The sequence below is a fragment of the Galeopterus variegatus genome, unplaced genomic scaffold (assembly GCF_000696425.1).
Source record: "Galeopterus variegatus unplaced genomic scaffold, G_variegatus-3.0.2 Scaffold999, whole genome shotgun sequence".
NCBI classification, from domain to species: domain Eukaryota; kingdom Metazoa; phylum Chordata; class Mammalia; order Dermoptera; family Cynocephalidae; genus Galeopterus; species Galeopterus variegatus.
Genome location: NW_007727110.1, coordinates 264,734 through 285,883, shown reverse-complemented (window position 1 = coordinate 285,883; position 21,150 = coordinate 264,734). Strand labels below are relative to the sequence as shown.

Below are 21,150 nucleotides of genomic sequence, written 5' to 3'. Positions count from 1 at the left end.
ATGGTAATTCCATGAGAGATAAGATGGCCTTTTCAACAAATGGTGCTGAAAAAGGTGGATATCTCTTTGCAAAATATGAATCTCAACACTTGTCTCAAAGATTTACAAAAATTAACTTGAAATAGTCTATGGATCTAAATATAAATGTGAAAAATATAAAACTTCTAGACAAAAACACAGAAGAAAATCCTTACCTTGGGGGTAGACAAATATTTTTTGGACACAAAAAGCATGAACCGCTAAAAAAAAGATGATAGATTGGACTTCACTAAAATTACAGTCTTTTGCTCTTCAAAAGATCCTATTATGAAGATGAAAAGGCAAGCCACAGACTGGGAAAAAATATTGAGAAACACATCTGATAAGGAACCCAGAATACATACAGAACTCTTACAAATTGATAAGTCAAAAACAACCTAATGATTATAAAATGGGCAAAAGATTTGAGCAGGTATTTCACCAAAGAAGTTGTGAATATTAAATAAGCACCTGAAAAGATGCTCAAGATCATTAGTCATCAGAGAAATCCAAACCAAAACCCCATAGAGATACCCACTAGCATGGCTAAAAGTAAAAGACTAGTAATATTAAATATTGGCAAGGATGTGGAGCAGCCAGAACTTTCACATATTGCTGATGTATATCTGTATTTAGGTGTTTCAAATACTCATATTTCGCATGGAAAGGAGATATATCTCTAGAAGTTCAAAAATTGGAATCTATTTCCATGATACCTAGACATTTCCTCTTTATCTAAAAACCAACTTGAATGAGTGATAGTTATAAGACCTAATTACTCTCAGCAGACTCATATGAAATATGGACTGGGATGTTCTTCTGTTTATAACTCTGAACTTTTGTTACCTAGGCTATAACTAAGAATTTTTGTGGTAACACTGTGCCATTTTCATCTGAGCACTTAAAAATACTTTCTTTTTTGAAGATTTTTTTTTTAATGAAAATACTTTTTAGTAAAGAAGCCTATTTTGGAGTCTCCTTAATACTGAAAATATTTGCTTGTCTTTAAATAATGTTTCCTTTCCCAGATGGAGAAAGTTCTGAACGTAACTTTTTTTGTTGTTGTTAAGATTAAGATCCCTGTGTTTTATGAACAATGCAAAAAAGAATTTTTGTCTTTAAATCATCTTGGCTTTAACCTATGGAACTAGGGTAAACTGGATGACGGTTTGTGGCAGAATTATAATCACTGGCCTATATATCCATTTGTTATAAACCCGTTACTGGGATAGGGGCTGTGGATACTATTGAATCCACAGACCAAGAGGATAGTTTTCCATCAGAATTATTTTCAACAGGGGAATAAAAGACTTCAGACTTAGAAAATGTATATACTGTCATTGAATCTTTGCTAAGAATAGTTGTTATGACACTCAATGATATAATTTTATGCTCCAAGAAGTAAAGAATTAGGTATAAATAAGATGGATATGAGTTCTTTTGGCACAGTTAAATTACTTTGCCTTCTGTAGATTCAAGCAATCTGAGGAGTGAGTTATGTTGGAATTCAGAAAATAGGCAGCATGCCTTTTTAATACCAAACTATAAGAATGAATCTATTCTTTATAGCTTCATCGAAAGACTTGTTTAATAATGTCAAAGAACAGTTTAATAAAGTCATTCTTACGAAATACACCAGTTGTCACTAAGTGAAACAAATAAGATTTCTAACACAAGAAAGAAATACTGTACTATACATGTAGTTGTACTATGTTAAAGTGAGGTGCTTGCATAAATAAGTAATCTATCTTATGATTATATATATATGCACAGGTAGTAATTTAATCTTGGGATTTTTAGTATTTGAAAAGAGTCAAATTAATATTATATTTACTTCAAATTAATTGAATTAAACCATACACCTGTCTTGTTTGAGATATTAATAGTTTTGCTACTTTATTCCTTAAGCATATGTTCAGAAATACTTTATATCTGTGGGTGGACTGGATGTATTGTCTCAAGTTCTTGTGCAACTGGAATCTGATTCACACAAGACTCTTTCCAGTGCTAAGCTTGCAGTGGTGGTGACAAAGACAGTGGATGCATGTATTGCTGATAATCGTGAGTGAAAATGCTTAGTAATTTTTCTACAATTGAATTTTGTTTGAATTCAGCATGGTGACTGTTGAAATGGCAGTTTGAATGCTAATATGGATTAGACTTCCAGTTTCTCACAAGTGGAAAGGAATCTTAGAAATTACCTAGTTCAACTCTATATATTCCCATGGAGATCATGACTTTCCTAAGTATTCAAATCTAGATCTTCTGCCTTCAAGTCTAATGATAGAATCAAAATAAGATTCTTTCATTCCTAAATCTTTATTTCACTTAAAAAGTAGCATTTTTAGATGAGAAATCGAGGGACATTTTTGAGACATAAGGAATAGAAAACCCAGCTTATAGATTTTTAACAATTACATAAAGAATTAAGATACACCTCTTTCTGATAAGTATGAGGTCTGACTTACCCACTGCACTGTAACTAATGAATGGCAGACCAGACTTGAACCCATGGCTGCTTCTCACATGTACAAACACTGAGGAATGATAGTCTATAAATTATTGTAATAAGAAACTCTATTGGCATTCACAAATAATTGAAAAAAAGTAGATGGTTTTTTAAAAAGCAGTTACTGAGGGCCTGCTATATGTGCTGAGCTGTAGAGTACAAAAATGATTAAGATATAATCCCTTGAGGAAGTCACAACCTTATTGTAGATATTGGTATTGTCAGACTCTGGGAGAGCTCTGTTAAAAGCCCCATTAGAAGTATACCTTTAAATGGTGGACTTCTTGAATTTTGTTATATCTCAGAACTTCAGATATGCTTCATTGCATTGTTAACATTAGTAGAATGATGGTCGGTTTTCAATGTCAGGCAGGAATTTATTACATAGGAAAGTCTCTACTGTTAAGTCTAGATAATAAGACATATGTAAGGTGAGAGTAAGCATATTATGCAGAACAATTAAGAAGAAACTATTCTTTGTTTTAGCAATCATGTCTTTAGGGAAGAGAGATCAGTGAGGGTTATTGTAATAAGCCACCATCTTATTACAGTAAATTTATTTATATTCACACGTATACACACATATATATTAGATGCTATATGATATATGTATATTGGAGATATATAGATATATAACATCATTCTCCCTGAATAAGCTCTGAAGAGTATATAGCATAAGTTTTAAATTTGTACTTACTATCTTTTTTTTTTCTATTTTATGCTAATAGCTACTTTCGGGGTAGTACTTTCCAAGTACCACATTGTTTCAAAACTTCTGTCATTATTGCTTAATGGAAGTCTGGATCCAGGAGAAAAATTCAGCATCATACTTACTCTTGGGCATTGCACAGAAGATTGTGGTAAGTATTAGGTTTCTTTAGTGTGCTTATTAAAACAGTGGAGGGGAAGTATACTTTTTTTCTCTGTAAACATGTGAAAGCCCTAAAAGTATTGCCTTTCTTGCAGCCATTCCATTCCCAAACCAGTCATTTTAGCTCCTCATTCTCCTTCACACATTGTACAATTAACTCTATATCTGTGGGTTCCACATCCTCGGATTCAACCAACTGTGTTTAAAAAATATTAAATTTTTTAAAAAAGTAACAATACAACAATAAAAAGTAAATAAACAACACAGTATAACAACTATTTACATAGCATTCACATTGTATTAGGTATTAAAAGTAATCTAGGAATTATTTAAAGTATACAGGAGGATTTGCATAGGTTATATACAAATACTACACCATTTTATATAGGGATCTTGAGCATCTGTGGATTTTGGTGTCCATGGGGCATCATGGAACCAGTCTCCCATGAATACTGAAGGATGACTGTATTCAGTCACTAGCACCTGTGGTTCTACTTCTGTTTACCCCTCCTTATAACTTTCTGTCCAATTCCAGTACTGCTCTTCCAATTTAGGCCTCAGCCCCTCAACATCTTTCACTAATACTATTGCAATAGCTTCCTCCCTATGCTCCTTTCCTTCTGTTTCCATTTTGTGGTCCATTCTTCACATTGCTTCACAAATCTGGTCCTGTTCTCCCTTGCTGAAAAACTTTAGTTTCTTTCTGTCTCTACCTATTATTCTCTCCTCTCTTTATTCTCTTTCTCCTCCCCTTCCATTTTCCTCCCTCTCTCCATTTTCTTCTTGCTCTCCCTCTGTCTAATCTACTCCTTTCTAACCCTCTCCATTTTCTTCTCTCCCTCTCTCCCTTCTTCCAAACTCCTCCCTCTTCATTCCCCCCTCACTTTTCTGTTCTCCTCCCTTTGCTCTCTCTTGGTTCTTCTCTTTCTTCCCTCATTTTCTACTCCCTCCATCAGTTTATTTCTATATACTTTCTGTAAAACTCTGTATGATATAGGATTTACTATACCTGTTTTTAAACCAAGGGAGGGCAGTTTGTTTACTCTTATGAGGTAAGATACTACTCTTTGGCTGCATTTCAGAGTCATCACTTATCAGGCTTAAGTAATTTTGTGTAAGTGGATTATTTCCTAAATTGAAAATACTTTTTAAGCTGTTTATGTTTTCCTCTACTTAAAAAAAATTTGAACAGTGTTCATAATTATCACAAGGAAGAATTATGACCTCATGCAGATAGTTTATGATGAAGTAATTGTCTTCTACTTTTATTTTTCATGTTTTCCAGAGGAAAATCAGTATGACCTATTTAAAAATAATGGACTTCCACTCATGATACAAGCCTTAACTGAATCTCAGAATGAGGAACTAAACAAAGCTGCCACTTTCGTGCTTCACAACTGCAGAAGAATTAGTAAGTTTAGTGTTACTTTAAGAAAATACTAACCAAAGTTTATGAAGGGGAATTGATAACTGCTTCAATGAGCCACGCCCCTTTAGCTGCTAGGTTCTTTTTACATTTGAAAAGCAGAGTGTATAATTTGGATATGACAACCTAGGGAATTTTCAGCATATACAATCCTATATGGAAGAGAGCAGCAACACAGATAATTCGTTTATTTTATGCCATGTGGACAAATTTAGTTTGTAGGACTTAAATTTGAAGAGTAAGGTTGATTTATTATCAAATCATAAAAGCACATTCATTTATTCAAAGAATGTTTGCATTTCTCTTATGTGCCAGGCCTTGGGGATACAATGATAAGAAAAAACAGTCTGTGCACTCATAGAGCTTAGTTTAACTAGAAAAATAGACAGTAATTGAATAATCTCAAAAGTGAGATGATATGTTATTATAAATTGACATAACGGTTCTGAAGGGATGGAACACAGATTTTGACAGCCTGTAACAAAGGAATCTAACTTAGACTTGGAGCAGAAAAGACATTGGGAGGAAGTGATTCTTGAGCTGAGATCTGAAAGTGTACAGTTAAATAGGTGAAAAAAAGGGAATTTGTTATGGGCAAGTGTCTCAGGCATAAGCAACAGTGAGGACCCTGTCATAGGAGGGAGCCTGATGCATTCAAGGAATTGTTGGCTACTGTGGCTGGAGCAGAGGGCAGTGATCATGATAAGGATTTTGTTCTTTGTGGAAGAAAAATTACAGACCCAATATGTAAAAAAAAAAAAAAAAATGATAAGAAGGAACCACTTTATGGACACTTAAAAAAATAAATAACTACTTTAAAACCAGTATCCATTTACCTGAAGGTGTTTGTATGCCTGGCATAACATAGTTTTGTGTTATTCTTTTTCCTGTAAGTCTGAATATTAAAATTTTATTTAAAACTGTTTGAGTCCTGAGCCTCTGCCATGCATACTTTCCACTTATTTTCTGTACCAGTTAGGCAGTTAAGATAGTGTGGATGGACAAAATTTAGGGAAGGGGGAGGTGGGTGGGTATGAGGTTGTTCTTATTTAATTTAAACTATTCAAATAACATTTATAGTAATGGATAAACTCACAATTTTTTTTCTATATTACAAAGCTGAGAAATTGTCTCTAAGTCTAGGAGAATATTCTTTTGATGAAAATGAAGCAGAACAATCGAAGGACATAAATGTGAAAGATAAGAATCTTGAAGAGCATTGGAAGAAAGCAAAAGAAATTCTACACAGGATAGAACAGCTTGAAAGAGAAGGAAATGAGGTTGGCATCTTTGTTTGAAAGAATATAGAACTTTTTTCAAATGATTTTTAACAGTAGAGATTGGAGGGTAAAAAATTTTTTTCTTCCCAAGTTATTTTTTCAAAACCACATTGAGATAGTCATCTCACCCCAGTTAGAATGGCTATTGTCAAAAAGACAATAACAAATGCTGGCAAGGATGTGGAGGAAAGGGAACCCTCATACACTGTTGGTGAGACTGTAAATTAGTCCAGCTGTTATGGAAAACAGTATGGAGTTTCCTCAAACAGCTACAGGTAGAACTGCCAAGCAATCCAGCAATCCCACTGCTGGGTATATATACCCAAAGGAATGGAAATCATCATTTCAAAGGGATACCTGCACTCCCATATTTATTGCAGCTCTATTTACAATAGCCAAGAGTTGGAATGAACCTAAATGTCCATTGACAGATGACTGGATAAGGAAAATGTGGTGTATGTATTCGATGGAATACTACTCTGCCATTAAAAAAGAATGAAGTTTTGCCATTCACAGCAACATGGATGAACTTAGAGAAAATTATGTTAAGTGAAATAAGCCAGGCACAGAAAGAGAAATACTGCATATCCTCACTCATAAGTGGGAGCTAAATAAAGAAGGAAAAGAAGGAAAGAAGGAAACAAAGAAACAATCACAATAATACCTTGAACTTTCAAAAAGAACAGAATTGTGGTCATTAGAGGTGGGAAAGGGGGAGAGGGTTAGCAAGAAATTAAGTTAAGGGCCACAGAAATTATTTACATTTGGTAAACATGAGTATAGTAATTATCCTGATTTGATCACCACATATTGTACACATGTATTAATATTCAATTATGTATCCTGCAAACATACATAATCAATTATCTTTCAATAAAAAAAGAAAGAAAATAAAATTTTAATGGTTTTAAATGTATAATTTTATAGTAATATTTGAGGAATCATCCTTGGACATAGAACAAAAATGATTTTTAAAAAGTAGAAATGGAGCTGGCCAGTTAGCTCAGATGGTTAGAGGGTGATGCTGATAAAAAGTAGAAATGGGGCTGGCCCGGTGGCGCACTGCTACAGTGCGCCACTTGGGAAGCACGGCAGCGCTCCTGCTGAGGGTTCGGATCCCACATACAGACTGGTTCCCGCTCACTGGCTGAGCGAGGTGCGGGAGCAACACCGAGGGTTGCAATCCCGTGCTGGTCCCGGTCCGGTACGGGCGCGACACTGAGGGTTGCGATCCGTTGCCGGACACGGAAAAAAAAAAAAAGTAGAAATGAACACAAACAATGAGAGACATGGAAGATAAAGCCAAGCTCTGACATCTGACTAATAGGCGTTCAAGAAAGAAAAGATGGAGAAGTAATAATATTCTCTCTCTCTCTCTCTCTCTCTCTCTACCTACCTGTCTCCACACACGCATGCACGCATGATGGTACTTCAAAAAGTTCATGGAAAAATGAAAGATAATACAAGTCTTTCCGCAAACTTTTTGAAGTATATATTTTTTTCCCATATTTTTTCTATTTGTGCATGCTTTGTATCTTTGTATATACATATATTTTAAAAAATAAACCATAGTGTCCAAGTTAGTATAGTATAGTGAATTCATTCTTTTAAATGAGTAGTATTCCGTATTGTAAATGTGCCATAATTAATTTAACCAGTCCTTTATTGATGGGCATTTAGATTATATTTCTCACCAGTGTAAACAGCTCTAGAGGAAATGCCTGCTACACATATATGTATATATGTGTGTGTATATTTTATAGCAGTTTTATTGAGTTATAACTCACATACTATACAATTTGCCCATTTAAAGTATGAAATTCATCAGTTTTTAGTATATTCACAGAATGGCCCAACCATCACTACAGTCAATTTTAGAACATTTTCATTATCCCAAAAAGAAAACCCATACCCTTAGCAGTCACTCTTTATATTCCCCTATGCAACCACTAACCTATTTTCTGTCTCTATAGATTTGTCTATTCTGGATTTTTTCATGTTAATAGAATCATATAGTATGTGGTCTTTTATGACTAGCTCCTTTCATTTGGCATAATGTTTTCAAGGTTCATCCATGTTGTAGTATATATCAGTACGTCATTCCCTTTTTAAAAAATAGCTTTATTCACATACCATACAATTCACCCATTTATAGTGTATAATTCAATGCTTTTTTTAAAAATTATATTATTGATTCTTTTAAATTATTGTAAAATGCATGTAACATAAAATTTCCATTATAACCATTTTTAAATTAACAATTCTGTGGCATTAAGTACATTCACAGTGTTGTGCAACCATCTTCACTAACTAGTTACAGAATTTTTCATCACCACAAAGGGAAACCCCATATCTGTTAAACAGTTATTCCCCATGCCTCTCTCCCCCAGCCCCTGGCAACCACTAATCTGCTTCCTGTTTGTGGATGTTCTTTTATAGGTATTTCATATAAATGGAATCATACAATATGTGGCCTTTTGGGTCTGGCTGCCTTCCCCTAGCATGTTTTTAAGGTTCATCCATGTTGTAGCATCTATCAGAACTTCATTCCTTTAAAAAATTTTTTTTGCTAAAATATATATAACATAAAATTGATTATTTAAACCATTTTAAAACATACAATTCAGTGTCATTATGTATATTCACATTTTTGTGCAACCCTCACCACTATCTGTTTCCAGAACTTTTTCATCATTTCAAACTGAAACTCCATACCCATTAAACAATAAATAGTTCCCCATTTCCCTTCCCCCCAGCCCCTGATAACCACTGTTCTACTTTCTGTCTCTATGAATTTAACTATTCTGGGTACCTCATATAAGTGGAATCATGCATAATTTGTCCTTTTGTGTTTGGCTTATTTCATTTAGTATAATGTCTTCAGTGTTCATCCACATGGTGGTATGTGTGTGGAGTTTTTCTATACCAACAACCAGCTCTCCAATACCAACGGGTTGTCCAACAATTCAATTCTGAAAGTTAACTCCTGGAAATAGCGCAGACTCCACAGGTTAAGGGCTCAGTCCCAAAAAACTGCCCCCATTTCAGCCACAAGTCACAAGTCTCATAAGCCACCTGTACTTCTGACAGACCAGCTATAAATTTGGAGGTTCCCACAACACCCTCCTCAGGTTCAATAATACACTGGACTGACTCTCAGAACTCAGGAAAATACCTTACTTACATTTGCCATTTTATGAAAAAGAATACAACTGAGAAACAGTCAAATGGAAGAGATGCATAGGGCAAAGTATAGTGGGGGTGGGCACAGATCTTCATGTCCTCTTCAGGCATACCACCCTCCCAGCATCTCAGTGTGTTCTTCAATCCTTTCTGGAGGTGGTGGGGGAAAAGGGGAACCAGGGACAAAGACCAAATATACTTTTTATTACACCACAACGTGTGTTAGAATTTCTTTTTTAAGACTGAATAATATTCCATTGTATGTATAATACCATATTTTGTTTGTCCATTCATCCATTGACAGACATTTGAATTATCTTTTACCTGTTGTCTATTGTGAATAATGTTGCTGTGAACATTGGTGTACAAATATTTGTTCGAGTCCCTGCTTTCAGTTTTTTTGGTTATATGGGGAGTCTTCAGAAAGTTTCTGAAAGGATTCATACTATCTTTTAATTCGATTTTTCCACAAAATTTTTGAAGTACACTCATATACCTAGAAGTGTAATTGTTGGATCATATGGTAATTCTGTTTAGTTTTTTGAGGAACCACCAATGTGTTTTTTTATCACCTGCACCATTTTACCTTCCCACCAACAGTGCACAAGGGTTTCATTTTCTTCACATCCTTGCCGACACTTATTTTGCATTTTTAAAATTACAGCCGTCCTAGTAGGTGTGAATTGATATCTCGTTGTGGTTTTGATTTGCATTTCCCTAATGACGTTGAGCATCTGTTCATGTGCCATTTGTTTATTTTCTTTGAAGAAATGTCTATTCATATTCTTTGCACATTTTGAATTGGGTTTTTTGTCATTTTGTTGAGTTATGGGAATTTTTCATATATTCTGAATATTAATACACTTATCAGATATATGATTTCCAAATATACTTCTCCTATTCTGTAGGGTTTCTTTTTACTTTCTTGATGTCTTTTGATGCACAGAAGTTTTTAATTTTGATGAAGTCCAATTCATCAATATTTTCTTTTGTTGTTTGTGCCCTTGGAGTCATATCTAAGAATCCATTGCCAAATCTAAGGTTAAGTACTTAGTTACTTTTTATGGCTGAATAATATATATATCACATTTTATATTTATTAGTTGATGGACATTTGGGTTATTTACACTTTTTGGCTATTATGAATAATGCTACTATGAACATTCATGTACATAATCTTTTCATATTTGTGTATTTCATGGGAGAAATTTTTAGGAGAGAATTGCTGGGACTAATTGTGCATGTTCTACATTTTGATAGCTATTGCAATATGGACAGTCATTACAGCTTCATGGGCAATAATAGCAAGAGCACTGGAGTTAGACTGCCTGAGTTTGAATTCTTGCCCCATCACTTACTGCCTGTCTGTGGAATTTAACAGAAGTTATTTGTTCTCTCTCTGCTTGAATTTGGTAAATGGGTATAATAACAGTACCTCTTAAACACCTAGAGTTGTGGCAAGAATTAGATTAAGAATGTAAAATTCTTAGGATATTACTTGGGACATAGTAAATATTCAGTTAATTTGAGCTATTATTGCCTTCCAAAAAGGGTGGTACACTGGCCCCAAACTTTATAAAGATAATTATTTCCCCATATCTTTGCCAACATTAGATATGGTCTAACTTTTTAATATTTGCTGATCTAATAGGTGAAGAGTAATGCCTTGTGACTCTTGGCTAAGTCATACTAGTTTAATTTACATTTTTTGAATTATTGGTGTAGTGCTTTACCATATATGAGGGTACGTTGAAAAGTTTGTGGAAATATTTGTATTATATTTTAATTCTATTTATCCCCGAACTTTTTGATATACCCTCATATATATTGGCTATTTATGTTTCTTCTGTGGATTGCCTATTCATATCATTTCCCCATTTTTCAGCTGTTTGTCTTTTTCTTAGTAATTTTTAATAACCCTTTATAGAGTAGTTATAATTTCTAACGTTTATTGATTGTATACTGTGGTCTAGGTATTTTATGGCCCAGCATAAGGTCTAACTGTTCCATGTGCACTTGAAATGATTATATATTATGCTGTCATTGGGTGGAGTGTTCTATAAATGTCAGATCAAGTTCTATAAGTTCAGATTCAAGTCTTCTAATGCTTTACTGATTTTCTTTGTTCTATAAATTACTGAGGCAATGTTGTTGAAATCACCAAGTATGATTGTACATTTGTCTTTTTCCTTTTAGTTTTTGTTTCTTGTCCACACACATTTAGGATCGTTGTGTCTTATTAATTGACCCTTTTATCAATGTAAAATGTCCTTGTTTATAGCCTCTCCAATTTTTTTTTGGTATGATGTATATACTTTTCTATCTTTTTACTTTTTGTGATAACAGCTTTATTGACATATAATTCACATACAGTTCACCCATTTAAAGTGTACAATTCAGTGGTGTTTAGTATGTTCACAGATATGTGCAACTATCATCACAATCAATTTTAGAACATTTTCATTACCTGAAAAAGAAACTCTGTACCCTGTAACTGTTTCCCTCTCCCCATACTCTAGCCCTAAGCAACCACTCATCTACTTTCTGTCTCTACAGATTTGCCTATTCTGGACATTTCATATGAATGAAACCATATAATATGTGGTCTTTTATGACTGGCTTTTTTTACTTGGCATAGTGTTTTCAAGGTTCATCCATGTTGTAACATGTATCAGTACTTCATTCTTCTTTATGGCCAATTAATTTTCCTTTGTGTGGATATACGCACATTTTGTTTATCCATTCATCAGTTTATGGGACTTAGTCTTTTACTTTTAACCTATCTTTATATTTAGTGTGGGCTTTTTATAGATGGCATATAGTTTAGTCTTTTTTATCCTGTCAGTTTCTGCCTTCGAACTGATATGATCACTCCGTTAAATTTAATGTAATCGTTGTTATGTTTGATTGTAAATCTACCGTATTGCTATTTGTTTCCTATTTGTCCCATTTATTCTTTGTTCCTTTATTTCCCTACTTCTCCTGCCACCTTTTATATTTTTAAATATTCCATTATATCTCATCTTGTCTTATTAGCTAAAGATTCTTTATTTTTTAGTGGTTGCTTTGGGGTTTACAATATGCATCTTTAACTTATAGTCTATATTCAAATAATATTATTCCATTTCATGTATATTATAAAACTCTTACAATAGTATGTTTACATTTCCCTTTGTTCTTTGTGTTATTGTTGCTATACATTTTACTAGTACATGCGTTATAAACTGCCCAGTAATGTTATTTTTGCCTTGAACAATTATCTTTTTTTCTGAAATATTTTATTATTAAAGTATTATTTACATACAATAAAAATCACACATTTTAAGTATACATTTTGATGAATTATAATAATTTTATATAGTGGTGTCCCTATCAAGATATAGAACAATTTACTCACCCTAAACGTTTTTGTGTCCCTTTGCAGACGGTCCCATTTCCTATCCCTAGGCTCAAGAAGTCACTGATATGCTTTCTGTCATTAGTTTTCTTTTTCTGCAATTGCACATAAATGGAATTATATATTGTGTAATCACTTGTGTTTCACTTATTTCACTTAACATAATGTTTTTAAGATTCACCAAGGGTTTTTTTTCTTTGTTTTTGTTTTTAAATAAAGGATGACCGGTAAGGGGATCTTAACCCTTGACTTGGTGTTGTCAGCACCATGCTCTCCCAAGTGAGCCATGGGCTGGCCCCTCACCAAGGTTGTTTTATTAATATTTTGTTCCTTTTCATTGCTGAAGTAATATTCCATTTTCAGTAGATATAAAATTCTAGATCGATGGTTTCTTTCAGCACGTTAAAGATGTTATTTCATTGTCTTTTGGCTTGCATTGTTTCTGATAAGTCAGAAGAAAACTTTTATCTTTGTTCTTCTGTATATAGCATGTCTTCTTTATCCCTTTGGCTGCTTTTAGGATTTTCTCTTTCTGATTGATGATTGGTAGTTTGATTATGATGTGCCTTAATGTAATTTTGTTTATTCTGTTTGGGATTTGTTGAATTCTTGGATCTATGGGTTGATGGTCTTCGTTAAATCTGGATAGTTTCTTGGCTACTATTTTTAGATATTTTGAGAGATATCCAATTACATGTATGTTTTACCTCTTGATAACATCTCAGATGTTCCTGAGGGTCTGTTCCTTTTCTCTTTCCAGTCTCTTTTCTGTGTGTGCTTTAGTTTTGGTCATTTCTATTCTCTGTCTTTAAGTCCACTGATCTTTACTTCTGTAGTATCTAATCTGTTGTTAATTCTCTGTAGTGAAATTTTCATTTCTGATATTGTATTTTTAGCTGCATAAGTTTTATTAGATTATTTTTTGTCATGCCCATTTCTATTCTCATTATGTTGATATTTTCCATTTACTTCTTGAGCAAAACTGTTTTAAAATCCTTTATCTGTTAATTCCACCATCTCTGTCATTTCTTGGTTCCTTTTTATTGACTTTTCTCCCTGTAATGGGTCTAAGTTTCCTCCTCTTTGCCTCTGTTATCATTTTTAATATAATTTCATCCTGGACATTGTGAATATTAGATTGTTGAGTGTTTGGCATTTTTTGTCTTTTAAAAGGTGTTGGGATTCTTTTTTTATTTCTATTTTTCTGAGTAGTCAAGTGAAACAAGGAGTTCAATCTGTAACTGACTGTGAACAATCAATTGAGATAACTCAATACCGTTGGACTAGCTAGGATTTGTTCTTGAAGGCATTTACTTTACCTTCAGCATAACTTGATCCTTTCAATGATTCTTTACTAAGGTTTGTTAGGGTGGACCTTGAGTAACCTTTACTGTAGGGTTAATTTTGTGCTACTCATAAGGTATGTTCTGGCCTTTCTGTGGTCTTTACTGCATGCTGTGTGTTTTAACCAGGTCTCTCCACTCTAGCTGGTCAGAAGTCAAACATCTTCCTGCCCTGAGTGAACACTCACAGTATTCAACTTGTAATTCCCTGGTAGTTACTCTTTCCGTAGGAGTTGTTCTTTGTCTTCTCTTGTTGAGTTTTAATCTACTCTTGCACAGTTTAGTATTCAGCCAATAAGTTAAGGGCTTTCAAGCGCAGGTTTCTGGAGTTTGTTCTTTATATAGCTCACTCTTCATCTATATTCTGCCCTTCAAATACCAGCCACTTCAGCCTGCTGAACCTCAGCCTCTAATACAAAACCATTGTGCTTTGGTTTGGTTTCTTCTCTGCACCATGGTCTGAAAAGGACTTCCAACCATAAAACTAAGGACTCACTTCATTTGTTTCTCTTCTATCAGGGATCATATTCTTGTTCTGCCTGTGTTGTCAAATGTCTGAAAAGAATTGTTTCATGTAATATATTTTCTTTTTTTTTTTTTGCGGCTGGCCAGTATAGGGATTGGAACCTGTGTCCTTGGTGTTACAAGGCTGTGCCCTAACCAACTGAGCTTAACTAGCCAGCCCCATTTCATATATTCTGACCACTTCTCAGTTGTTTACCATGTATGGGTTTATTTCTGGGCTCTCTATTCTGTTCCATTGATCTATTTGTCTATTTTTATGCCAGTACCATGCTGTTTTGGTTAATATAGCTTTATAGTATATTTAGAAGTCAGGAAGTATGATGCCTCCAACTTTGTTCTTTTTGTTCAAGATTGTGTGCTGGCTGGTTAGCTCAGTTGGTTAGAGCACAGTTATAACACCAAAGTCAAGGGTTCAGATCCCCACACAGTCCAGCCACCAAAAAAAAAAAGATTGTTTTCAGTATATATGGTCTTTTGTAGTTCCATACAAATTTTAAGATCATTTTTTTTTTCTATTTCTGTGAGGAATGTCATTGGTATTTTGATAGAAATTGCATTGAATGTTTAAATTGCTATGGGTAATATGAACATTTTGATTATATTAATTCTTCCAACCCAAGAACATTGGATATCTTTCCTTTTGTTTGTTTCATCTTCAGTTTTTTCCACCAGTGTTTTATAGTTTTCACTGTAGAGGTCTTTCACCTCCTTGGTTAAATTTACTCCTAGTCATTTCATTTTTTTGGTAGCTATTATGAATGGGATTACATTCTTGATTTCTTCTTTAGCTATTTCATTTTGGCATATGGGAAGACTATTGATTTTTATTTGTTGATTTTGTATCCTGCCACTATACTGAATTCATTTATTCTAGTAGTTTTCTGGTGGAGTCTTCAACATTTTCTATGTATATGATCATGTCTTCTGCAAATAGGGATAGTGTGACTTCCTCATTTCCAATTTGGATTCCCTTATTGCTTTCTCTTGCCTTATTTGCTGTGACTAGAACTTCCAGTACTATGTTGAATAAGAGTGGGAAAAGTGGGCAATTTTGTCTTGTTCCAGATCTTAGAGGAAAAGGCTCCAATTTTGTCCATTCAGTATGATATTAGCTGTGGGTTTCTCATATATGCCCTTTACTGTGTTGAGGTACATTCCTGTGTTGAGATATACCTAATTTGTTGAGTGTTTTATAATGAAGCGATGTTGGATTTTATCAAATGCTTTTTCTGCATCTTTTGAAATGATCAGATGGTTTTAATCCTTCATTCTTTTGTTATAATGTATCACATTTATTGGTTCCTGTATGTTGAACCCTCCTTGTATCCCTGGGATGAATCCCACTTGATCATGGTGAATTATCTTTTTAATGTGTTGTTGGATTGTGTTTGCTAGTATTTTATTGAGGATCTTTGCACCTATGTTCATTAGGGGTATTGGTCTGTAGTTTTCTTTTTTTGTTGTGTCTTTTCCTGGTTTTGATATGAGGTTAATGTTGGCCTTGGAGAATGAATTTGGAAGTATTCCCTCCTGTTCAAGTTTTAGGAATAGTATGAGATGAATTGGTATTAGTTCTTCTTTAAATGTTGGGTAGAATTCAACAGCGAATCCATCTGGTCCTGGGGTTTTCTTTGTTGGGAGTTTTTTTTACTGCTTCAATATCATTACTCATTATTCATCTGTTTAGATTTTTTAGTTCTTCATGATTCAATCTTGGTAAGTTGTACATGTCCAGGAATTTATTCATTTCTTTTAGGTTTTCCAGTTTGTTTGCCTACAGTTGTTTGTAGTAGTCTCTTATGATTCTTTTTCTGTGATATCAGTTGAAATGTCTCCTTGTTCATTTCTGACTTTGAGTCTTTTTTTTTCTTTGTTAGTCTAGCTAAAGGTTTATCAATTTTGTTTATCTTTTTGGAAAATCCAACTCTGTTTCATCAATGTTTTGTATTTTTTTAAAATCTCTAATTTATTTCTGCTTTGGTCTTTGTTATTTATCTCCTGATTTTGGGTTTGGTTTATTCTTGTTTTTCTAGTTCCTTGAGGTATAATGTTAGGTTGCTTATTTGACATCTTTCTTTTTTGAGGTAGGCATTTATTGCTATATAAACTTACCTCTTAGAACTGCTTTTGCTCTATCCCATTGGTTCTGGTATGTTGTCTTTTCATTTGTCTCCAGGAATTAATAAATTTTCCTTTTTGATCTCTTCTTTGACCCATTCATTGTTTAGGAGCATGTTGTTGAATTTCCATATATTTGTATGATTTCTAGTGTCCCTTTTATTGTTCATTTCTGGTTTTATTCCATGGTGGTTATACAAGGTAGTTGATATGATTTCAGTTTTTTAAAATTTATTGAGACTTGTTTTGTGACATAACATATGTCTAGTCTAGAGAATATTGCATATGCTGCTGAGAAGAATGTGTATTCTGCAGCTGTTGGATGAAGTGTTCTATACATGTCCCTTAGGTCCAGCCAGCCTAGAGTAGAGATTAATTCTAATGTTTCCTGGTTAATTTTCTGTCTGGATCATCTGTCCTTTGCTGAAAGTGGGGTGTTAACATCCCCAACTATTATTGTGTTTGAGTCTATTTCTCCCCTTAGATGTAATAGTAATTGCTTTATATAACTGGGTGCTCCAGAGTTGGGGGCATATATATTTAGAATTGTTATATCCTCTTGTTGAATTGATCCCTTTATTATATAATTACCTTGCTTTTCTTTTTCTACTTTCCTTGGCTTGAAATCTATTTTATCTAAGTATAGCTACTCCTCTCTTTTGGTTTCCATTTGTATGAAATATCTTTTTCCGTCTCCTCACTTCCAGTTGGTGTGTTCTTTGTAGGTGAAGTGAGTTTCTTCTAGGCAGCATATTGAAAGTTCTTATTTTACAATCCATTGAGCCACTCTGTGTCTTTTTTTTTTTTTTTTTCCCTTTTTGTCTTTTTTTCGTGTCCGGCAACGGATCGCAACCCTCAGTGTCGCGCCCGTACCGGACTGGGACCGGCAACGGGATCGCAACCCTCGGTGTTGCTCCCACACCTCGCTCAGCCAGTGAGCGGGAACCAGTCTGTATGTGGGATCCGAACCCTCAGCAGGAGCGCCACGGCACTCCCAAGCGGCGCACTGTAGCAGTGCGCCACCGGGCCGGCCCACACTCTGTGTCTTTTAATTGGGGCATTTAATCTGTTTACATTTAGAGTTACTATTGATATTTAGGGACTTGTTACTGCCATTTTGTTCCTTTTTTTCTGGTTGTTTTGTTTATCCTTTTTTCCCTTTTTTCCCCCCAATTTTACCATCTTCCTTTATTTGACTTTGATATCTAAGAAAAAAAACAAAGCTAACTCTACACTTTGGCATCATTCCCCCCAACTTTTTGACAATTTATTTTTTCAAGTTACATATTTTAATATTCCTGTCTCTCATATAGCTGTTTTATATGTTAGCGTCTTGTTAGGTTTGTTCTTTAGTCTTCATACTAAGGATGTAAATGGTTTATTCACCACCCTTTTGACAGCGGGGTATTCTGAGGTTGTCTTTGAACTTACTTTACTAATGAATTATGTACTTTCAGATGTTTTCTTGCTGCTCCTTAGTGTTGTCTTCTTTCAGATTGAAGAACTTCCTTTAGCATTTTTTGTAATGCAGGTTTATCATTGATGAATTCCCTTAGCTTTTGTTTGTTTGGGAAAGATTTATTTCTCCTTCATATTTGAAGGTTAGTTTTGCTAGATAGAGAATTCTTGGCTGACAGTCTTTTTCCTTCAGCACCCTGAATATATCCTATTCTCTTCTGGCCTGTAGAGTTTCTACTGACAAATCTGCTGAGAGATGTTTTGGGACTTTGTTGAATGTTATGAGTTTCTTTTGCTGCTTTTAGTCTTCTTTCTTTGTCTTTGGTTTTTGATAATTTGATCATGATGTTCCTGGGGGGTGTTCTTCCTTGGATTGATTTTGATGGGTAACCTCTGAGCTTCCTGTACCTGGATGATGTCATCTTTCTCTGTACTTCAGAAATTTTCAGCCATTATTTTCCTGAATATACTTTCTACATCTCTTCTTTTTTTTCTCCTTTGGGCATGCAAATTATGTGGAGGTTATTTCACTTGAGGGAGTTCAAAATTTGCTGTATTTCTGTTACATTTTTTCTTATTCTTTTTGCTTCTCTGATTTGATAATTTCATATGTTCTATCTTCAAGCTCACTGATTCTTTCCTCTGTTTAAGTCTGCTGTTTGAGCTTTCTATTGATTTTTTCATTTCGGATAATGTATTCTTTATTTCTAGAATTTCTCTTTCTCTCTCTTTTTTTTTTTTTTTTTTGTAAATTGATTCAGTTTCTTTGTTGAGTTTCTCATTTTGCTCCTGGATTGTTTTCCAGATATCATTTAATTTTCTATCCATATTTTATTGTGACTCCTTGAACATCCTTAAGAGGGTTATTCTGAATTCTCTGTAAGACATTTCATAATTCCACTGTACCTGTAGGTCCATTGCTGATGTTTTGTTTGTTTCCTTTGTTGGTGTCATATTTCTCTGTTCTTTTTCAATCTTTGTGTCTTTATGTTGATGTCTGGTCATTTGAGGAGACTGCTACCTCTTCTAAGTTTTATATGTGTTCTTTGATGGTATTAGACCTTTACTGGTTAATATCAGAGCTTTGTGTCTGGGTCTGTGGTTTTGGTTAATTCCAAAATTGGGGGAACTTCCTGTGGGGAACAGAACTTGAGCTCTGTGCTTGAGCTAAATTGCTGTTTTGCTGCTGATTCTCTGGGAAAGGTCTTTTGTGCAGACTGGATTTTAATTGTTGGCTTTTTAATCAGTCCCAGATCTTGTGAGGTTAGATACACCTGGGCTATGTGGAAATTCTGGCTCAGGACTGAGTCATTCCAGGACTCTATGCCCCCCGAAGTTCTGTAGCCCTTACTAGTCTCCACTAAATGGGCCTGTGCTGATTGGAAGGTAGACCAGCTGCCCATGCTGCACCCCAATGTTCTCACTGGCCTCTAGGTGGTTCCTTTTCTCAGTTGGCTGTGGACTCTGCTCCTGTGTGGGTCCTCAGAACTCTGTCAGTGGTCCTGCTGGCTGGGGGGCTGGTATGGTGTGCTTCGAGGTCCTCTTCTCCCCTGCAGACTTCAGGCAACTTCACACAAAGGGCTCAGCTTTGGCTTTTGCTGGCTACTGCTCTGTGTGCTGCAGTTTCTTCCTGCCTCTTACAAAGCCATCCCTGAAGTGGCTGGGGCTTGAAATGGTCAGAGTGGTTTCTTCTTCCTCTTCCTGCAGCTTCTCCCACCTTCACAAACACTGCAGGTCTCTCCTCCTCTTCCCCTGAGCTCCAGCAGTTCCACGTTGGCAGTCTTTGCTTCCTAATAGCTGTAAATCGGTCAACTGTGGGGGATAATGGCACTGGGGATTGTGTATTCCACCAGCTTGATGATCTAAAGTATCTTATTTTTGTTTCATGGACTTGAGACTTCATTGACATTCTTCTCTTAAGTATATCAGTGATATTTATTTATTTATTTTTATAAGTTTAAAGGAGATGGCATGATAGTTTTCATTTTAAAAGTTTTTCCTTCCTACCCAGTCTTTCTCCTCTGAGGTATATATATATATATATAATTTTCTTTTCTTTTCTTTCTTGGTCTCTAGTTTTCTTCAGATTTCTGGTGGTCCTTGGTTGCTGCTCATATTTAAGAGTGAGACACTACAAGTCTCCTTAGAAATTTGTTGATCGTGATTTCTTGTAGGATTATTTAGGTGGGTCATTTTCTTTTCTTTTCTTTTTTTTTCTTCTCTTTTTTTGAGAACCTCCAGTGTCCAATCTCCTGCCTAGAGATTGTCAGCCAGTGTTCTGGAATCAAAACAGGTGAAAAGGGCTTGATATTTCTTGGTATTCAACATATAAATATTTACTTAGCCTTTGTTTCTTGTATAATATTCTGCCTTCAGCCTTGCTTTGTGCCCTTTAGTGCAGAGTCTCTGTTTTATCCTGTCCAGAGACTAAACTTCCAGCCTTGAGGCAAGGGAAGGGCAGGGGTGAGGGAGAGAACCTCTGGAGTCAGTTAACTACCTGCTAAGTGTGTATATGGGGTTTGAGATCTAGTAATACTACTGCTACTTATACAGACTTTCATCCAGTCTTCCTGTTTTTAACTCCACCTTCACCACACCTTCTGAAGTTTCTTTGTAACTCTAATCCTTAAGCCTTTTTGGAGGTTGGCAGTATATAGGTAGTTTTTTTTAATTTTCCCATTGTCAACTTTGGATTCAGCTTTACCAGTTCTACTAAGTAGGTTATCATTCACCCATCTGCTCTTTAGTTTTGAAAATTTTGTTGCCTCTATGTCTTCCATTTTGGGGTTTATGCCTTTTTAAAAACTATTGTTTTAATAGGTTTGTTGGAAGGACCAAAAATAAATATGGTGTTTAATTCATCATCTTTATCTGGAAGCTTTCTTGTTTTATTATTTTTTATAGTTGCAGAGCATTCCATTAGATGAATATGCTAGCTCCTTTTCTGATAAACACTGCAGTTATTTCCAACTTTTAGTTGTTACAAACAGTGTTACAGTTAATAACATTAACATAGTGCACA

The 21,150-nt window shown here is 34.8% G+C and overlaps 1 protein-coding gene across 6 annotated transcripts in view; it reads left to right on the top strand.

Moving 5' to 3' along the window:
* CCDC79 (coiled-coil domain containing 79) overlaps positions 1-21,150 on the top strand; it is a 50,903-nt gene that overhangs the window by 19,354 nt on the left and 10,399 nt on the right. For all 6 annotated transcript variants that reach the window (XM_008574127.1, XM_008574130.1, XM_008574129.1 and 3 more), the window contains 4 exons: positions 1,927-2,079; positions 3,256-3,387; positions 4,684-4,809; positions 5,944-6,104. In XM_008574127.1, coding sequence (XP_008572349.1) covers positions 1,927-2,079; positions 3,256-3,387; positions 4,684-4,809; positions 5,944-6,104 — 572 coding nt within the window. The remainder of the gene's footprint in view (positions 1-1,926; positions 2,080-3,255; positions 3,388-4,683; positions 4,810-5,943; positions 6,105-21,150) is intronic.